Source organism: Carica papaya, chromosome 4 (genome assembly GCF_054855325.1).
Source record: "Carica papaya isolate Zhongbai chromosome 4, ASM5485532v1, whole genome shotgun sequence".
NCBI classification, from domain to species: domain Eukaryota; kingdom Viridiplantae; phylum Streptophyta; class Magnoliopsida; order Brassicales; family Caricaceae; genus Carica; species Carica papaya.
In genome coordinates, this window is record NC_142312.1 from 31,128,516 (window position 1) to 31,145,900 (window position 17,385).

Here is a 17,385-nt window from a genome sequence, read left to right on the forward strand (position 1 = left end):
CAGTTCTGTATCTATCTACCATCATCGGTTTCCTGTAATTACCCATTTCGGGTTTCATAAGCTAAACTGTGGAGCCGAGCCGAAACGGGTGAGAGACAGGAAAGGAGCGAAAAAGAATGGGCAGGGTATTTGTGGTGGAGCTCGAGGGAAGGTCTTACAGATGCAAGTTCTGTAGAACTCACTTAGCTCTTCCTGATGATCTTGTCTCCCGGGTAATCTCTCTCTGAATCTTGATTTTCAGTTCCGATTGCTGAATTCCGTATGCGTGTCTTCTTTTTCATCAATTCCCGTGCTTGGTTTTTGTAGGTTAGTAGGTTCAGGAAGTATAGTAATCTGGGTCTGGGTTTATTTTTGTTGTTTTTGCAAATGATTATGATGAAGAAGGTGATGAACTTGATTTGAATGAAAAAGACAGATATGGAGATTAATTTAAAGAAAGAGAAAGAGAAGAAAGGCTGAAATAAAAGCAACAGATGTTTAATTTTGTCCAAGAGTGAAGCTTTTATGTGAACAATTAAGAGGGTAGGTAGAACTAATTATCAAAAAGCCTAACTCTCTGAACTTCTCCTGGTTCAAACCCAAGTAAACTTCACATTTTTATGATCTTGAGCTTTTGAATAATCAGAGATCCTTCTCATCCTTGGAATTCTGACTATAACGTCGTCATGGTAGAGATTGAATTGATCAAATTTATCTTTAACTTGCTATGATTGGGGAGTAGCTTTATATGTAAGTTGACTGTAGTGAGATTGGAGATTAAAGCTTTGGCCTTCATTTTTCATGGAATAGCGCCAGTGGTGGAGGCATGGGTCTAATGTTCTTTTCCTTTATTTTCTTTTGTTTTCAATTGTTCTTTTTTTTTTGGAGAAAGGCTAGGGCTCTCCTCTAAGGGGGTGGAGTGGATTTTTAGTGTTTGTTTTTGAAGGTGAATGTGGTGCTGAGATGAAGCTCTTGCATTGCAATAGATTCTCATTGTAATTTTTCGCTTTACCTATTAGAGAAGGTGGTTTTCACTCCATTGTGATTGCATCCCAATACCACAAAAATAAAATATAAACACGTACTTTTTTTTTTTCATCATATATGAAATTCTAGGGCTTGGGCGGGGGGGTGGGGGTTTGCATTGTTAAGGTGAAAAAGAAACTGATTTTAGAAAGTGATGACCAGGATACATTCTTTCTGTCATTAATTTGGATAGTTTCCTCCATCCGTTCCCTCCTTTGTAACGCTTAGTTTGATATTCCACTATGTATGTTGTGAGAGCTAGGCTATGAGAATCAATTAAAGATTACTTTTGTAGTTATCAGGCTCAGGTGATAGAAGCACTTTACTTTTTATAACCTTTGATTGCTCAGCTTAATGGCCAAGGTAGAATGGCTCATTAATAAACATGCAGATCATAAGCTACTCTAAGGTCACAATTTTTGGATGATTGAAAGGGTGGAGAGTTCCATACTGGCCCCAAGGGATTATTTATGTGGTTTTTGAGTTATCTGAGTTTTTGCAATAGACATCATCCACTGAACCGCTCTTAAAAGAGCCCTAAATATGTGTCTTAGAGAAGGAAACAATTGTTTTTAAGTATATTCTTTAGACTATGATTGGATGAATTCAACATCTCGATCTAATTCATTTAAAAAAAACATCTCGATCTAATTCATGTCTGTTAAAAGCTATTTGGAAATTTTTAAATGATTAAGTTCCTGTTTGCATCCAACTAGTGTTGAATTGATTGATAAGTTTTCTCCGGACAAGCTCTGTCACTTCTTTGAGAGGTAAATGAAATCCACCATTGTAAGTAATGTGGTTTAATAGTGGCAGCACACATCATATCACAGACGAAGTTTGCGTTTCATGAATAGCAAGATCAATATCGTCCGGTATCCTCCTGTCTTATTGAAGATGCTTCCAACCATGTCCCTCTCAACTTTGAGTGCTTCAAATGGTACAGTGTTCAAATTCGGTTATTCAAATTGTAACAGTAGCTGATTGAGGTTCACAATCCGATATCTTCTATTCTTTAGTTCTTATGAATTTTTGGAGTTATTACTTTTTTGCTTGCTTGTATGTTGTTGTTTAAGCCATGTGCATTACTTGCTTCTTTGGTTCACAATCTTTTATACCACCTATGCTATTGTTTGCAGCTTTGCCCACCAGATTGTTTTACTTTGTTGGGTTGATTTTGTCAGGCTTTCCATTGTCGCAGAGGAAAAGCATATCTCTTCAATAATGCGTAAGCACTTCAAGTTCTTGTGTATCAACAAACTCTTGCTGACAGTTTATTTTTCCGTATTTGTTAAACTGTCTTTTTTGTGTATAGTAGAAAGTATTTTTTGAGTAAAGATTCGTGAAGGGATGTTGGAAATCACTCGTATCCTGTACCTTTTGTTATTCAAAAAGCAAATCATCATAGATACAAGGTAGCAAAGACACTCGGGGAGTGAAATTCCCCAGCTACCGAGCTATTGATTCTATATGAAGATTGAACAAATAGGATAACTCATTAGTTATGCAATAAACAAAATCACCTAGCATCCATACTCTCCCCCCACCCCAAAGTTTTGTTTGACGTTTCCTAAAATTTTTAGCTATTTCGAATGTTGTTTATTGAATTGGAAGTTTGAAAAAGTGAGAATCTTATAATTTCCCAAAATGCTCATAAGTATTCAAAATTTTCTATAACACCAAACTTCACATCCAACAGATAAATTCCTTTTTGGGATACAATGGGCATATTCCTCTGCTTGTTACTGAAAGCAATTTTTTGTGTTGTAAATTCACACAGTTCTGGTCTGCAATTTTTTGGCTGAGTATACAAGAGATTTTCTCATGGGAAGCATAAGAAAAGTTAACAAGCAATGTAGTATTTTTTTTTTTTTTCATTTATTTGTCTGTGTCTTTACAGTTGGTCTTGTATGTTGTTAAAAGTTGGTTGTTTGAATTTGTGAGTTTTCTAGGATCAATTTGTTTGAATTTCTCTAAGGCAGTTAACTAATTTTGAGGAGTAGTTTATATCCTGAAAATTGTAGGTATCTTGATTCTTAGGCTTTAGAAAGGGTGCAGTGGAATAAATAAAGCAGCTTATGTCAGACAAAAAGAAGTTCTGAAGTTTCTTCCCAAAACTCAATGAGATTGTTGGGTTCTTACAAAGGAGCCCATTTAACGTTAACCGTAGGACAAAAAGGAAGAAAAACATATAAACACTCTAGCCTTCGATCACTTTTTATCCTATCCAGACCCATAACTAGATCCCAAACCGGAAATCCTAACGATGTCGAAGCTGATTGAATAAGAGCTCTAGTTTCAGTATTAACAAAGTTTTCATGTTTAAGGCCCTCTGATCTATTTCTTGGTTAGGACTTAAGAGTGAGGGAGATATATAGCTAGAAGAAGTTGAAATATTATATGTAGGCTAGACCTGCTATGAGCACATGATCCTTTGTCTCCTGCCTGCGTTCCAACCAGTGGTGATCCTATGATCTATTCCATCTGATCTACCAGGAAGGAGATGTTACTCTCATGTTATGTTGAAGGAATATAACATCAGATTTATGTGATGCCTATTATAATAGGAAAACTAAGAATAGAACCCAACTAATTGGACACTAATTGTATTGAAAAAAGGACCGTATGAGAAAAATTTGTTATTCTCTAATAGACTATACAAAAAATATTTTTGGTCTCTAAGGAATGACCTAATATATCGTTTATGTTGTATTTGTAATGCATGCCCTCACGTACGAGCAGATTAAGTTTAGTACGCAGAGTCAATAGATATTATCCTCCGAGGAAGGGGCCAATCTAATTTTCTTTTATCATATTCTTAACACGTCCACTTATGTGCAACAGTTTTGAGTTTAGTAGTATGTTGACTCAACTACCGGAAAAACTATGAAAAATTTGTGGCTTTTGAACAGTTCAAGTGCCCCATAGTGAGAAGCGAAGAAGGTACCCAAGGCTTCAAGCTAAGAATTTTGTTATAGTGTGACATAATAAAAGTTGAGTGACCCTTTACCCCAAAAGTTTTGTCTAGTTTTTATACTACATTGTTTATATATATGCTTCAGTAAGATGATTCTAAGTAAAAGATGTTTTCATGTGAAAACGTTTTATCCCTATATTCATCTGCTCAAATGGTACGGTCCAGGATGGGATTACGTGATCTTTGTATCTGGCGAGCTTACAGCGATCACAAAGCTGTGTACTTTAACTTTTTGTTTTCATACTTTCTCGGGTTCACTTTGTAATGCAGCATCAGACACCGGAAGAAATGGGAATATATGTATTTTCCCATATAAGAGGTTATGATAGTATAAGTGTTTGGAAAAGCACAAAAATAATTGATTAATTAATAGTAATCCAGCAAATTTATAAGAGATGATGGAGGCCATGTAAATTGATTGTGGATAATTATGTGAATGTGTTAATTTTATTATCAAAGCATGTTGCTCATTAATTATGCAAGAAGTCATTCCCAAATTTTGTTCGTATTTACCTGAAGAAGATTGTTTATTAGATAGTATTTGTTATGATTGAATGGTGGGATATTGAGATTACTTGAAGATCAGTTGGAGTTGGTGTTTCAGGGTAAACATCAGTATTGGTGCTTTAGAAGAAAGGATGATGCTTTCTGGAATGCATACCGTGGCAGATATATTTTGTTGCTGTTGTGGACAAATTGTTGGCTGGAAATATGTAAACACACACTCTCTCTCTCTCTCTCTCTCGTGGGTGGAAATGTCGAAGAATTAAATCGGATCTGATGGTTTTACTTCGATCATGCCACTCCAACTCTTGCTCTGGTAACAACATTTCATTATTCTCTTGCAGGAGGCAGCTCATGAGAAAAGCCAAAAGTACAAGGAAGGGAAATTTGTTCTCGAGAGGTATGTGAACTCCATCGTTAACTTCGGATCTAGCGTCTTTGAATCCTTTAGACGTCTAGCAATCAAGTTTTTTTTTTTTTTTTGACTGATTTTCCTGCACAACATGTTCATAAATCAGAGGGAGGATCGTCGACGAAATTGATTTTTCAACAGAAGTTTATATTGACACTCGCCCTAACGTGATGAGTGATACCGAGGACGTTTAGGATGTAACTTTGTGAAAAATAAGATCAGATGCACTTGTTTTGCAAATATGTACTGAGGTTGTAAGTTGTTGGGAAGATCTCGACACTATGGTTTCATACCGGAAGAATTGTTTTATTCGGTTTTATTTGTTAATAAGCATCTTTTCCGCCCCTTTATCGAGTGTTGCACTCCACTATTAGAATATGAATAATAAGTTAGATGGTGTATTATCTGCCTTAATTTTTTGGATAATTGATCATTTAATCTAATCATAATTTTAACTTTTCATGTTTGAGTCTTTGAGATCTCTTGGTCACAATTTCTTTTTTGAATATGATGAGAGTTCAAGATATGTAACTTATAGTTGTAGTTACATCAAGATATATATATATATATATATTTTGTATGAGTGAAAAATTATATATCTTAATGTAACTACAAACAATAAATATGCAAATTATACTCGAGTTTGATTCATAATATGTTTAAAGTGAAATAAAGTATAATCAAATATACGAGATTATTATTCTAATGGTATAAGACCGATATACGCTTAAATTTATCGATAAAATAAATAAAATTTATTAAAAATTTTATATTTAATTTTGATGAGATTATGCTTTTTAAAAAAAAAAAAAAAAATTGGACTAGTTTATATGTTAATATTAGTATATTAATTAAAGGCAAAATTTATATATTAATTTAAAAAGTAAATATTATTTTTAAATAGATAAAAATATAAAAAATTAATTTTATGAATTTATGTAAAATTTTTATAGGCTTTGAGTGTATTTTTCTCAGAATTTATTAATTTGTTTTTATTGCTATTTTTTTTTTTTTTCCAATTTTGTTTCTCCTAAAAAATATTCTGAGAAAATGGGACGGTCAGCTAAACGACATCGTTCAATGTTTGGGTAGTTCGTCCAGAAAGAAGAGGACAACGTTGTCCAAGGACTAGACTCACATCATCGCATCCCCAAACACAACGCAACGCAGAGAAGAAAAACAGAGGTAATGAAAGCAACCATTTTTACCCCCATAAAATTCCAGGAGAAGAAGCACCAAGAAGACGCCTTTGTCTAACATTTTGGTTTAATTCCATTCTCTTCTCCTTTTCTCTTTTCTTTTCTTCTAATCTACTTCTTGCAGGTAAGGATATACAGATAGACAGAGAGAGAGAGAGAAAGAATATCAAAATCGCAATGGGAAAATCGTCTTCGTCTGTCAAGAAGAAGCGTTTCAAGGATTCCTCACAGGTGCTCTCTCTCTCTCTCTCTATATATATATCTTAATTTTCTTGATATCCGAATTCGATCCTTTTATCTGGATTTCCTGTTTTTTCCCCTTCTGTTTGATGGGTTTTTGTTTTTTTTTTTCTTTCTTTGTGTGTGATTGTTATTATAAGTCTAGTTGTTAAAAAAACTATAGATGTATGCGTGTGTATATATTAGGGAACGAGAAAGAACTGTAAAGTTTCAGTGTATATATGTTTAAGCCGATGGGTTAAAGTGCGTACTTTTGGTGGATATTTTTTTTCTGTTCTTATCCCTCAATCGATTGGATTTTAATTGGTTTCCTTGCATCTGTTAGAATCCGAATTCAAGTCAGTTAATTTGTTTACACATGTCTATTGACCCTTTAGTTGCGTTCAAGGAAGAGAAGTAAGACTAAGAGTAGGAGTAAATCCAAGAAGCTTCGTCATTCCAAGGATGCAGTTTCTTATTCTGATGATGGTCACTCAACAAGTTCATTATCAGTTTCTTCCTCTAGTTCCGAGGACGATCATAGGACTCGTAGGAGGTCGAGGTCTCAGGCACGTAAGATTGCAAAAGAAGGCAAGAAGAGGCCCCGGAAGCATTCGTATAGCAGTGATGGTAGTGAGGACTCTCCTCGTGTGAGGAAACGGAAAGGGTCAAAAAGAAATGATGATTATGAGGGAAGGAAGAGAACCTACCGGAAAAAGAAGAAGCTTAGAAGAGATTTGAGTGTGAGTTCTACAAGCAGTGAGTCGCAGAATTGCTCGACTTGTCACGATGGGAGTAGCAGTAGCAATGAGAGTGAATTTGAGAGGAAGAGAGGAAGGTCTGAAAGAAAGGATAGAAACAAAAGGAAACCTGGTCACACTAAAATTGACAATAAAGCGAGTAGAAATAGGTCGAGAAGCCGTTCTTTATCTAGTAGTCCTAGACGAACTGCTGGTTATCAGATTGAGGACAAATTGACAGGTGAGAACAATTCTAGGCGGCTGAGATCAGTTATCACCGTCACAAGGGAGGATAATTATGAGGGAAGCAAGGAGGAGATTGTGTATGATCAGGACGATTATCCTTCTTGCAGAAGCAATGATAGCAATGACGGAGGGAGTAAGAGAGAGTTGGCGCATGAACCTCATGTTTCATCTGAGATGAAAAGGCATGTGGAGGACAAGAAAGGGGAAACCAGTGTTTCTGATTGCAGAACCAACGTGTTTGCAGTAAGTGGCGAGGATGTTGATTCTCGCTTTGGTGCACTTGCAACAAATAGTCCTGCGATGGAAAAGACCAATCAAGCTTCTGGTGCTAGCAACAATCTAAATAGTGACAGTTTGGAATTGATTTTGAGGCAGAGGGCTTTGGAAAATTTAAAAAGGTTCCGAGGAGGAGGAAATATTGCACCTATGAATCAGAAAGATAGAAGTAGTAATGATATGAAGCCTCTATTTGCTCCAGAGTCTGTTCAGGATAAATCCTCTAAGGTAGATGGTGCAAGAGTTGGAGGTGCAACTCCAGTCATGGGACGGATTAATTTGCTTGCATTAAGGAATGATTCACAAAAAAGTAGGAAGATTCTGGTTGGAAGAGATGGTGAGAAAGAAATTGGGTCTGCTTCTCCACGAGAAACACTTACCAGTGGTAACACCAAAGACAAAACTAATATTAACATTGGTTCTTTTACTAACAAACCGAAGTTGGTTAGCTCAGTTTGGAGACGGGAATTATCAAATGCTCCCACCACCAGAAAGCAAGCAATTACTCCACAAGAACCTTCTCAAGCCAAGTTGAAGAGTGGAAGCATTGTGGAAAAGAGTGCTGCAGGAAGTGCTCAAACTTCAACTCCAGAAAGTAGCAATGATAAGAAGGAAGTCAATAACACTGGTGATTCTGCTTCTGAACAGCCTTTGTCTTCTGTGGCTAAACCTGGATCGGGGGATGTACGCCCTGATAAACCACATGATGAAACCAAGGATGGCTCCCAATTTGAGCAGAAGACAATGTCTGTGATGCGGGGTGGTGAAATGGTACAGGTAAGGGGTTTCCATCTGTTATGGATTCTCAAATGATAAATGTCTAAACCAATAAGCTGTCAAATTACATTTATATTTGTTTGTTCAGATGTTAAAGTTTGAAATGACATTGACTGTAAAATTTTTTGCCCTAGGTGAGCTACAAGGTCTATATCCCTAAGAAAGCCCCTGCCTTAGCTAGAAGGCCACTCAAGAGGTGATGATTGATATTCCATTGGTACAAGGAGGCGTCTATTTAAAACCTTTGAAGAAGCAGAAACTGGTTGTTTCACATTCTTCATTTCGAGGACATGTGAAAGATGGGGAAACCCCGTTTGAATTAATTTGCCATTGATCTTTATATTGCAGCTAGAGCTAAAACTGAAAGGTAATTGTTTGGCAACATTCTTATCTCTTTTGTTGTCAATCAGTCATAAAAAATTACCCTTTTTGTGAATCACTAGAGGTATGTCTTGGACATTTTTGTTTCCTGCTCTGCAATTCAACTCAATAATATCTTACTTTGACAACCTGCTTCTTTTAAGTATATGTTTCTTTGATTTTTTTCTGTTTCCAAATAAATAGAAGTAAATTGAATGCCTTGTGTATGGATGTAGCACCTACTGTATTGGGATCAAAGGTTCTCACTTTATTAACGATACTCATAATCATCACAAGGTCTTCAGCATATTTATAATGCTATGCAATCTGTTTGTACTAAAGATTAAGAATATTTGGGAAGTTCCAAATATAAAACAAAACATTGTGCTGATAAACCATCCATTAGAATCTAAGTATCTGCCAGGTTTCAGAAGTTTATGTCGAGTCTCTTATGTGTTGGGAATCGGCTTGAAGGTCTCTATAGATGACCAGCCGATGCCATGCTTATCAGTTTATGTAATAATTCTCTAAGTCTCTAATTTCTTTCTGGATTTGGAGTAATTTTACTTGGGACTGTTCTCAAATATCTTCTTCTTCTTTCGAGTGCTGGAAATTTTTGTATGGCCAACAAGTTTACTGCAGTGAACTCCATCATATCCCAGTGTGTCTGGATAAGATACAAATTTATATTTTATTCCTGACCGTGGCAGGGATTATTCATGCAAAGCCAATAATTGCATGGTATCTCTGAGGCAGTATAGTAGTATCTGGTCATGGTGATTCAGCTTATTCAGGCTTGCTGGTCCAAATTCTATGATAACCCGATAAGGGGGTTGAATTAAGTTTTTAGAATTTCAAACTTTTAAGCAATTTTTCAAATTTTTTTTTTATATGCAATATCCTTCCTAAAGTAGAGTAATTTCCTTGTATGAATTTTTTTACTAAATCGTATATGTTAATTATATGAATAACAGTGAAAATCTCACTTTTCAATCGAAATTTTTAAGAGTATCGATGATAGAATGAATTAATGATAATAAATAGTTCAACTTTGAAGAGAGAAAAGAAGAGAATGCAAACTGTGTTTATGGAAGTTGGATTATATCACTTGTGCCTACGTTCTTCTTTTTAAGCCAAACACTTTGAAATTTTGTTGTTTTCGTCAATCTCTTATTATTTTTAATGCGTAATTCATCATATATTTGTGTATTCTCAGGACGAACTCTTCAAAAATTTCATCGGACCTTTCTTATAATATGTTAGTTGTTTTTAATGATTAATTCAATATAACTTAACAGTAAGATTTTGATCTCTAACTTACAGAAGTAAGAGTTGAATTAATGAATTCAAATTCGGATTGAAGGTAACTCTGAACAAAATAATTTATATTTTATTATATAAAAACTATAAATTTACTACGAAAATAAATGAGAAATGAGCTAACCGTTACAAAATTTCAATATACAGAATTTACAAGATATTGGTTTTTGTTTTTTTTTTTAAAAAAATCCCAGAGCAATGGACTGAGCAACAATTCAGGAGGAGAAACCACATTGAAGGCACAACTCAGGACTGTACACGAAAAAAAAAACTGCTTCTGCATTTTAGGTTTGCAGGAGACAATGGTTATCATCCACAGATACTAAGTTGCTATGATGTGCACTTTGCTTTTGCTAATCCTTTTCAAAGATGCTACATGTCCATCTTAACTCCGAATGAGTTTCCTTTCTTGGTGCCATTTACACAGGCCCAATTATTGATTTCTGTCACTGAAATTCTATCTAAGAACTGGGAATATCGATCAATTATCTGTGGAAGCTGCACAAAGGAGAAGAACATACTAAAGATCTTGATAACAAACACCTACTGAAGTTAAATATGCAATTTATCCCATTATTACTACTGAGAATGAACCACCCTTTTAAGGCCTGAGAGCTACCCAACAAGAGATGCCAATTAGAAAAGCAATATCTCCAACCTATGGAAGCTTCTCTTTCAATCAGCTATTTTTGCAACTAAAACTTTCCTTGGCAATTTAATGGTGCACTATCTAACGTGGATCTGGTACATTTAAAATTTTATCTCGAAACAAGAATCTAATTCAGATAGTTAAGCAAAAAGAAAAAATTTCTTAGTTATTGAATTAAAACTCGTTCATTTTCTTTCTTATTCTTTAAACTCGTAGAAATCTATCTACTTCTTGATTACTAACCAGAAATAGCTCTTGAAAACCTACAGCATTGAAAATTCAAAAGTGAAATCAATGGATCAACCAATTTGCCTCAGTCAAGAAGATACCTGCTCAGATAGAATACCAGAGATGCCAACAACCGCGCCAGGTTTAGCATAAGAAACAATATGATCTGCCAGTTCCAAAAGAGGATTTAGGAGTATATTTGCAATGACCACATCATATTTTTCTTTTTCAAACGTGACTTCTCCTCCAAAAGAGCTCAGCTCTTTCCCAAATTCATTCAATTGTTCATCATTGGAAGGATGGTTGATTTCGGTAGGAACAAGGTGTAACTGCAATTTTTCAGGCTCTATATTGTTGAGAACAGCATTATGACGTGCAGAAATGATTGCTTCAGGATCTATGTCAATTCCGACAGACAGTGCAGCACCAAACTGCCAACCAGCCGCAACAGGATTTGAGGATAAGGCAGCATCTTAAAGAAATAACAGAACAGATGCCAAATCTACATGATTTAGAAAATTCCCGGATACAGCAACACCTTACACGTTCTAAATCATTCCCCAACAACTCAATTGGTAAAAGATCTTGAGCCAAGACAAAGCTAATCACTCATCAGTTTTGTCTTCAATACTTACATTCCAATCTTGTGAAGATATTCTAGCTTTGTACTTCTAAATGCTTGTCACTAGCAAATAACTTACTAATTAGTCTTAAGTTTCACTTCCACCTTTCATTAAAGGGTAATGCATCTCAAAGAGTTTTGTTGACTCTTTTTAGTACACCCACCAATTGTTTAAGAGATAGTAGGAGAAACCTCCAACCCTACCAAATGTTTTACAATAAGAGGAGAAATCCGATCAAATATGAAGAAAAAATTAAAATTAAATACCAGAAGATAACTAACACTATGTGATGAAAGCTAAGAATTCGTGTGGTTGGAAAATACTGAGAGTTCAAAATTTTTGCAAGGCCACCCTTCTGATGGGAGGACCATGGAGACCTCGTAGATTTGTCCATCTCTTGTAAATTATTTTTTACAAATGAGCAGGACCTCCTTGGTGCTTGTGAATGATTCTACTTGTTTCTTTTTCTTTCAAAACAATACCAGTAACTCCAATGGCGGAGTTCTATATCCCATTGAAGGACTGCTATATTATATAATAAAAAAAAATTACCTTAAGTGCTGCAATTGCAAGTACTCCAGAACCTGTGCCATAATCCAAGACAAATTCTCCTCCTTTTAGCAAGCCTTGTAGTAGTAACAGACACAACTTTGTAGTAGGGTGTTCTCCAGTTCCAAATGCCAATCCAGGATTTAGAATGATGTTAGTTGCTTGAACATTCTGTACACGCAAGAGGCAAAATCAAGTTTATTTCCTATGCCTACCACACTGTAAAATTCAGTCTTCTTTATAAGCTGAAAATCTGAGATAAAATCATGCAGCATAAGGAACAGGCAGATTATTTTTTTAGAAAATTAATTTATTGGTGCATAAGGTAATGCACATATTTTACAGGTCTACTTAGGAAGGAAAAATACAATCTCCAATTAATCTTGTAAATTTTTATTCATCTACGAGATGAAGCTCATAAGACTCCAATTTCCACTGAAGTGACAAAGAAGATTGCTGCACACATAAAGCTGAACAATGTCTGAAAAATTATCTTCAAGAAGAAAATAGTTGGGAGTCTTGGAGATAACCATACGGGAGGATTCCTCCACTCAGGCACAATCCAAAGCCTTTCTGCAACTTCAACTGGTTCAAATGATTCCTGAAATAAACGAAAAGATTAATTATCTGTAAAGGATTAGAGTATCAATACAGTCAACATTCTAGATCCTGTTAGGACAGATTCATAATTCACCAGCTACAAATGCACAGATATTTAAAACCATGAAACATTAGACAGCTTAATTAAATGGATCCCATAGTGCATTTAGGAATAAAAGTGAGGATAAGCCCTTCAGGTGAAAGGTTATAAAAGTTATGAACAGAGATTATAAACATCTGAACAAGCATTGAACTGCTGAAACTGTAAGAGGAATGGAAATAATGAGTTTCTCTCTGGGATATATATATATTTGCGATAAAACTCTTAGAAAATATAAGCTTTCATTATTCTTCTTCCCGCCAGTAATTTCCCATGCCTGTCTTGTAACAGAAAAGAAAAAAAAAAAAATAGAAACGTGAAAGAAAAAGAAAGAAGAAAGCCATTCCTGTTATAGAAAGATCTACCTGAGTTTTCTGTAGCCAGTTATATTGCTCAACCATTTGAACTTCATATCTGGGTATCTCTTTCAAGCCTATGGAATCAGCAGCCTGTGAAATGCAGACGCTCACCTCTTGGCTGACGGGAAATATAGAATCAATGCATATCTGTGCCAAAGATAAAGAGGAGAATTTCAAAACTCTCCACTTTCACTCCACCTCCTACTTATATTTATCAACTCGGCCAACACAAGATGAAACAGTAGGAGGAGGCACTGTATATGATCATAATTACATATTCATCACAACATTACAACAGGGAAAATTGTAAATTTCATCACAGGCCCAAGATGATCTCCATGTAAGCAAGGTTATTATGATCAATTCAGAATAAGAAGATGACACTAGCTTCATAGATTTATCTTCTGACAGCTGTATACATTATTTACATTAAGCAAGGAAAAATTTAGAGAAACCTCATCAGGATCCTCAGAAGTGTCTTCTTCTTCATCCAAAGATTCTATACTGACCGAAGAAGCACCAAAGCATAGCAGTGCTTCTGAAAGTGTATCCTGATAACATGAAAACAAAAAATCACCATTTTGAGAGTTCAAGCTTTGGGATAGAGAGTCAATTAATGCAAAAGACAGCTACGAAACATTAGTCCATCCATTACTAGTACACGACAACCCATCATTGTCTAACAAGGTAACAACCCAGATGGAAATAACTGCATAGAGAGAAAGAGTCTGCGTGTCTTACCGCCACATGTTTTGGACAGTGGACGCGAACTGAGAGATATGGAGATGTAAACGGCTGCCTCCTTGCACTGTAAGAAGAAAAAGAAGAGGAAGAAGAAGAAGAAGAAGAAGGGCGTAATGGTGTTGTGCAGGTTGTGAATGTGATAGAAGAGGCAGAGAGCAAAGTTAATGGAGTTGAAGAAGGCCAGTGGCGAAGGAGGAAACGGCGGGAAAAATTGTAGCAGGGAAGGTGTTTGAGAAAATGAGCAGCTGACATTTTTCTCTGTAGATGAAGATGGAGCATCTCTTTATACCCATATAGTTGATTAAATTTCTTGCCTTTTTATTGCTAAATATTAATAATATATTTAGTAATTTGCTATAAATATATATATATATATATATGTATGTCTTTATAAATGACTTGTGCCAATATTATATATATATATATATATATATATATATACAGAGGAGAAGAAAAATCTTTTATTACACTTTCCTTTTGTAAAATATATATAGTGGTTACCGAATTGCAGGAGCTAAGGCGCAATGGTGTTCTCATCGAACCCATTGTCTTTAAGCGTGCCGGACTCAGAGTTCGAATCATGGCTCCGGGACTCCGGCCACCTCGAGGTACTCGACGACAGGACCACCGCTGCAGCTGCCGCAGCGACAACAGCCGGCGGTGAAACTAATTCTCCTCCTTCACTTACAAACGGCTTCGTTGCCTCTCTCTTCTCGTATTTGGTCACTTTCTGCTCGCTCTTCACTATTAATCCCTTTGCTAAGCTCACCACCGATGATTTCTCCGGCGAAACTGCCTCTTGGACTCTCGGCTTCTTCGGCTCGTCCAATTCGTACTCGTTTCCATCCTCGGCTTCACAGGCTAGAATGCGAGTCCACGAGAATGTCAAGCGATTTGCGAGGAACTACGCCACTCTCTCTCTTCTCTTCTTTGCCTGCACTCTGTATTAACTCTCTCTCTCTCTCTCTCTCTCTCTCTCTCTCTCTCATACATCTTCAACTGAGTTTGAGGTTACTGTTAAATTGTTTAGTTTCTTTCAGTGATTTCGTCTGGTTGCTGTGCAAGTTGAAGTCTTGAAATTTGGGACCATCAAAATCTGATTTTTAAGTTTCTTGTTGTTTCTTTGCTTTTCTTATAATTCCTTCTGTTATTATGTTTAGGTGTGTTGCCGAAATTTATTGTGATTTGGTATTGTTAATACATATATCCATAGCTTTCGTTATACAATTTCTAAGAAAAAAAAAATTATTTGTCAAATGAGAGTTTTCTTCTTTTGTTTGTTTCATGATCTTCTCTTTTTGTTACTGTATTTACAGGTATCAGATGCCACTTTCTCTCGTTGGATTGATAGGAAGTTTGGTTCTTTGGGACCTTTTCAAGTTATGGAGTGATAAATGGGGATTAGATCAGTACCCAGTGCTTCGGCAGGTCTTGATTCGCACTGCTCAATGTGGTGAGTTTTCAATCAAATTTTGGTACTAATTGTTGATCTTGTTGTAGTCTAGTTGCAATACAAAGAAAATAATGATTACTACAGAACTAAACCAAAATTATTATTGCTACAAATATATTGTTTTGGGGCTTTCTTAAATCCGTTAAAGAGGCGTCTTTAGCCTGAATCATATGTGCTACGTAAGTAATTGCTTGTGATATAGCACATAAAGTGTTTTGGATCCTCAGATTCTCACTGTCATAGATTTTAGAAGTAACAGATGACTGCAAAGGAAAAAACTTGAAAGGAAAACAAACGATTACGGATTTTAGGATTTCAGTTCATTTGAACTTTGTTATAAATGAATGATAATCGGCTTATGGTAATGGTTCGTTAGAAATGAAAGATAACCAGCTTATGGCAATGATTTCTGATCATTGGAAACAAAAATCTGAAAAAGGGGAGAAAGGGGAGTTAGGTCGGCATAATTGATTTTAGTTTCTGGAGAGAGAGATTTAGCAGTAAGGATTTACGTAGCTAATAAGAGGACTTGACGCAGAGAAAAGAGAATAATTAGCATAAAATTAGTTGGAGAAAAGAGAAGGACTACCTATTTTAAGATTAGTTGGTTTAATCAGTCCTGGAGAAGAAATGCAAAATTTTGCTGGGGACCCTTTCCTATAAATTGATACAGACTATTGAAATTGGTTTTCTTGACCTATCCTTTTTCAGCATGACGCTTTCGTGTTTATAAAAAGGTGTTTTTGAAAAAATTTTGGACCAATATTGTTTCTTTTTACTGGATATTTCTGTATTCGGCTTGTTGTTGCTCTGTCCAACAAGGTTGTTGACCATTATAGAGTTCCGAGAGATACCCTAAAGCCACTGACACGTGAACGAAATGGGGTTAGTTGCCATAGTGAGATATTGAGAACCTAAACATGCAAGGAAGTTCCTTGTCAAGAAACTTATCTTTATATGGCATTCAATGGCCAAAGATATTATGCAGCCTAAGCCGTTAAATTGGAGGCTGTGGTAGGTTTTTAAGGACCTCGTTATCTTTTAATTGGATTTGAAGATTCTGAAGTAGCGAAGATCAATTTAAATTGATCAAGAACTTCTTAAGGTAAGCTGGAACTTCGCTTTAGGCTTATAGGAATTGAACTGATAGGTAATAGAAAATGTATTCCTGATCAACCTATAACTGCATTTCATATTTTGCAGTTACGGCGATTATTCTCATATGTGTGAACTTCCAGCTTGCTCTCTTTGCTACACTTGGTGTCAGTTACACAGGTACTAGCACACATTCTCATTTGCTTTCATTTTTGTGGATTCTTTCTGTGACACTTTTACGGGGTATCCAGCGTATATTCTACTTTTATTTTCATTTCTAGTGTTTCTTTGTGTGAAATGAGCTGATAATTTCTGTATCCTGTTCAGTGATGGTTCTGCATGCTGCATTCCGGAAGCTGACTCCTGCAAAGAAACCTTCTCGAAAGAGATAGAAATAGAAGATCGAAGCATTTGCTTTTATGGCCATAGGTGTTAGTAGTTTCTGTCACAACAATACTCAGATTAAGGACTTCCCTCAGAATTCTTTCTTACCCTCTTGCATATATGTGTACAGAAGATGCTGTCGAATTAGAGTTAGTTTTAATTAAACTTTTGGCCAATAGATCTGAAGCGACATGTTGAAACATGTCTCTCCCTGGTTAAGTCAAGGCTCGAAGGTACTTGTGTTTGGCAGAGGAAATTAGTGGCGAATTGAGTTTGAATAAGTCGATGTGTATTTACATCGAATTCAATTTTATATAATCTAATAAAACTTGTGCCTGTTAATGCCATAACCTGTAACCTTGACAGGGGATGCAAGAGAGGACATGCTTGTGAATGACACCGGTAAAATGCCACTGAGGTGCAGGGGAAAAGACAGATGTTTTGAACAGTTGAATCGAATGTGAGTTACCGAATAGCCCAAGATTCCTCGATTTTACAGTCACGAATTCACCTACTAATAATAGCCTTTTACAACCAGTTAAGAAATAGGGACATTAAGAATTTCT

General features: G+C 35.8%; 4 protein-coding genes across 4 annotated transcripts; 3 read left to right on the top strand and 1 right to left on the bottom strand.

Annotated features, from left to right (window-relative positions):
* On the top strand, positions 1-5,360 carry LOC110824670 (Yippee family putative zinc-binding protein). The gene is made up of 5 exons (XM_088218986.1): positions 1-212; positions 2,190-2,233; positions 4,587-4,695; positions 4,831-4,886; positions 5,005-5,360. Exons 1-5 carry the CDS (start codon positions 117-119, stop codon positions 5,090-5,092), a joined length of 393 nt encoding a protein of 130 aa, XP_088075112.1. The 5' UTR covers positions 1-116; the 3' UTR covers positions 5,093-5,360.
* A 573-nt stretch (positions 5,361-5,933) lies between these two features.
* LOC110824508 (transcriptional regulator ATRX-like protein) lies at positions 5,934-8,864 on the top strand. The gene is made up of 4 exons (XM_088218990.1): positions 5,934-6,083; positions 6,222-6,328; positions 6,715-8,355; positions 8,490-8,864. The coding sequence occupies exons 2-4, from the start codon at positions 6,275-6,277 to the stop codon at positions 8,553-8,555; spliced, it is 1,761 nt and encodes a 586-aa protein (XP_088075116.1). The 5' UTR covers positions 5,934-6,083; positions 6,222-6,274; the 3' UTR covers positions 8,556-8,864.
* A 1,215-nt stretch (positions 8,865-10,079) lies between these two features.
* On the bottom strand, positions 10,080-14,313 carry LOC110819258 (ribosomal protein L11 methyltransferase-like protein). Its single transcript, XM_022048385.2, has 7 exons — positions 13,885-14,313; positions 13,599-13,694; positions 13,150-13,290; positions 12,620-12,685; positions 12,088-12,255; positions 11,014-11,343; positions 10,080-10,533 (listed from the first exon to the last, which is right to left on the bottom strand). Exons 1-7 carry the CDS (start codon positions 14,164-14,166, stop codon positions 10,408-10,410), a joined length of 1,209 nt encoding a protein of 402 aa, XP_021904077.2. The 5' UTR covers positions 14,167-14,313; the 3' UTR covers positions 10,080-10,407.
* A 6-nt stretch (positions 14,314-14,319) lies between these two features.
* Positions 14,320-17,169, top strand: PRA1.H (prenylated RAB acceptor 1.H). Its single transcript, XM_022048398.2, has 4 exons — positions 14,320-14,830; positions 15,204-15,340; positions 16,544-16,615; positions 16,763-17,169. Exons 1-4 carry the CDS (start codon positions 14,412-14,414, stop codon positions 16,825-16,827), a joined length of 693 nt encoding a protein of 230 aa, XP_021904090.1. The 5' UTR covers positions 14,320-14,411; the 3' UTR covers positions 16,828-17,169.
* The last annotated feature ends 216 nt before the right edge of the window (positions 17,170-17,385 follow it).

What these genes read in the sequence shown, in the direction of transcription:
- LOC110824670 (XM_088218986.1), top strand. Translation starts at nt 117, where the DNA reads ATGGGCAGGGTATTTGTGGTGGAGCTCGAGGGAAGGTCTTACAGATGC. An exon ending in GCATATCTCTTCAATAATGC is followed by an intron (nt 2,234 to 4,586) that starts GTAAGCACTTCA and finishes TTGGTGTTTCAG; the next exon opens with GGTAAACATCAGTATTGGTG. An exon ending in GGGAAATTTGTTCTCGAGAG is followed by an intron (nt 4,887 to 5,004) that starts GTATGTGAACTC and finishes TTCATAAATCAG; the next exon opens with AGGGAGGATCGTCGACGAAA.
- LOC110819258 (XM_022048385.2), bottom strand. Translation starts at nt 14,166, where the DNA reads ATGCTCCATCTTCATCTACAGAGAAAAATGTCAGCTGCTCATTTTCTC. An exon ending in ACTGGCTACAGAAAACTCAG is followed by an intron (nt 12,686 to 13,149) that starts GTAGATCTTTCT and finishes CGTTTATTTCAG; the next exon opens with GAATCATTTGAACCAGTTGA. An exon ending in CTGAGTGGAGGAATCCTCCC is followed by an intron (nt 12,256 to 12,619) that starts GTATGGTTATCT and finishes TTGCGTGTACAG; the next exon opens with AATGTTCAAGCAACTAACAT.
- LOC110824508 (XM_088218990.1), top strand. Translation starts at nt 6,275, where the DNA reads ATGGGAAAATCGTCTTCGTCTGTCAAGAAGAAGCGTTTCAAGGATTCC. An exon ending in GTTTCAAGGATTCCTCACAG is followed by an intron (nt 6,329 to 6,714) that starts GTGCTCTCTCTC and finishes TTGACCCTTTAG; the next exon opens with TTGCGTTCAAGGAAGAGAAG. An exon ending in GGGGTGGTGAAATGGTACAG is followed by an intron (nt 8,356 to 8,489) that starts GTAAGGGGTTTC and finishes TTTTTGCCCTAG; the next exon opens with GTGAGCTACAAGGTCTATAT.
- PRA1.H (XM_022048398.2), top strand. Translation starts at nt 14,412, where the DNA reads ATGGTGTTCTCATCGAACCCATTGTCTTTAAGCGTGCCGGACTCAGAG. An exon ending in CTCTTCTTTGCCTGCACTCT is followed by an intron (nt 14,831 to 15,203) that starts GTATTAACTCTC and finishes CTGTATTTACAG; the next exon opens with GTATCAGATGCCACTTTCTC. An exon ending in GATTCGCACTGCTCAATGTG is followed by an intron (nt 15,341 to 16,543) that starts GTGAGTTTTCAA and finishes CATATTTTGCAG; the next exon opens with TTACGGCGATTATTCTCATA.